The 1,852-nt window shown below is 40.2% G+C and overlaps 1 protein-coding gene across 1 annotated transcript in view; it reads right to left on the reverse strand.

The window, feature by feature from the left end:
• Positions 1–1,852, reverse strand: part of PREX2 (phosphatidylinositol-3,4,5-trisphosphate-dependent Rac exchange factor 2) — a 156,467-nt gene that overhangs the window by 75,496 nt on the left and 79,119 nt on the right. Inside the window, 1 exon segment of the mRNA XM_006756922.1 lies at positions 508–736. Coding sequence (XP_006756985.1) covers positions 508–736 — 229 coding nt within the window.

Below are 1,852 nucleotides of genomic sequence, written 5' to 3' on the forward strand. Positions count from 1 at the left end.
GTAATTAATTGATAACTAGAATTTCAGGCAGGAAAGTATTTTTAGACAATTTCCCATTGGAGAGGAAATCACAGATTCCTTTTAAAGAGCATATTGGTATCCTTAGAAGCTAAAAGTAAAAGAAATGGTAAAAGTGGTCCATCTGCATGATATATTATTAAATCCCTAGGAATAATTAATTCTTATGTATTGGTTAAAATCCCTTTCACAGAGAAATTGGGATAGTAGAGTGGCTAAGAGAGAAACTCGGGGCCAGACCATCTGGTCTCATAGGTAAATTAGGTAAGTTCTGTGGGCCTCAGCTTCCCTATCTGTAAAATGGAGCTCATCTCAGAACCAGTCACATAGGGTTGTGGTGGGAATTATGTGAGAGCATCCTGATTCTCCACGTGTCGGTAAAAGATGTTTTAATAACTATTAGTATGTATTAAACATCTCTGATGGGAGTAACTTTGATCGAATGATAATTATTTTTTACAAGACCTTTCTGGAAAATAACCAATTCACATTTGACCTTGTTGATGAAATAAATGAGTTCGAGGAATTAACGGATTACCTGTAAGAGTCTCTGTTGCTGATAGTGTCATGACCTGAATCTTCCTGCTCATCTCCGGCCACATTAAAACAGACTCGTTTGCTATTTCTTTCCCCCTTCTCATTGTCGCTGTCTGTTGGCACTAGGCATTCGGATGTCTTCCGTTCTAACTTAGGAGAAGATGTTATCGAAGACAGGAGGCTGTATTGTGATATAAAAAAAGAATAAGTGCACACTTTCAAACTGGCTGCTTACTGGTTGATATGATGGGCTTTCAAAATATGTCTAGAGTGCATCTGTCTAGAGTGCAGGAGGTAAATACCCTACCGCATCAAAACCCTGTCGTACGAAGTTTACCTTTTCCTCTCAGAGTAAATAATAGGAACCCAATTTAGACTAGAAAGCTGTGTCCAAATCCTGGTTCTCCAAATTATGAGCTTTGTTATCAGAGCAAAATGATGACAGTCTCTTTGACACCCATGAGATGGGAATAATACGAATGACTAACCCACAGGATCGCTGTGAGAGTGAAAAGAGATCGACACATTCCTGGTGAATCCTGGGCACCACCTCTGTCCTGGACATCAGCCACTAGCACCGCCATGTAAAAATACGTGGGAAACTTAAAGGGCTACCCAGATATCAAAACAAACACTGAAGGTGCTTAGATATCCTCACTGGCTTACCCTCAGCTATGAAAAAGCCACCTACCCACCTGGCCTGTCTTAGTTACCTCCCAGGCTTTCTCCATTTGTCAATCCTTTCTTACTGCTCAGACTCACAGGAAGGTCCTGGGCCCTGTGATTGTAAGATGCTAAACAGAGCCACACACAAGGGGAGAATAGGAAGCCAGCAGTTGCTACTCCCACATCATCTGCAATCCGTCAGGATGAAATGTCACAAATCTTTCAAACTGGCTCAAGGCTAAAATGCCACCTCAGATGCTGAACTGGTGTGAAAATTGATCTTGGACTTTGACAAGCACTGACTCCACCACTCTAGCCTTGAATGTTGGGCTGTAAAATGTATCTGTTAAAACTAACTCAAAAATATGCGAAAATGAAATTGGTCTTTACTATCAAACAACATGCTATAAACTTGAATTAAGTCACATCTGAATAAAGGGACCCATGTTTGGCTTCTCCAGGCAACCATTATCTTCTCATTTATCAAATAGCAATGACACTCTGTTCTATCAATAGCAAATGTACATATCTTTGTTTTCAATCCTCACCTAAGGATAAGTTTATTGATTTTAGAAAGAGAGGGAGAAAAGAAGAGAGAGAGAGAGAGAGAGAGAGAGAGAGAGAGAAAGAG

The sequence above is a fragment of the Myotis davidii genome, unplaced genomic scaffold (genome assembly GCF_000327345.1).
Source record: "Myotis davidii unplaced genomic scaffold, ASM32734v1 scaffold393, whole genome shotgun sequence".
NCBI classification, from domain to species: Eukaryota; Metazoa; Chordata; class Mammalia; order Chiroptera; family Vespertilionidae; genus Myotis; species Myotis davidii.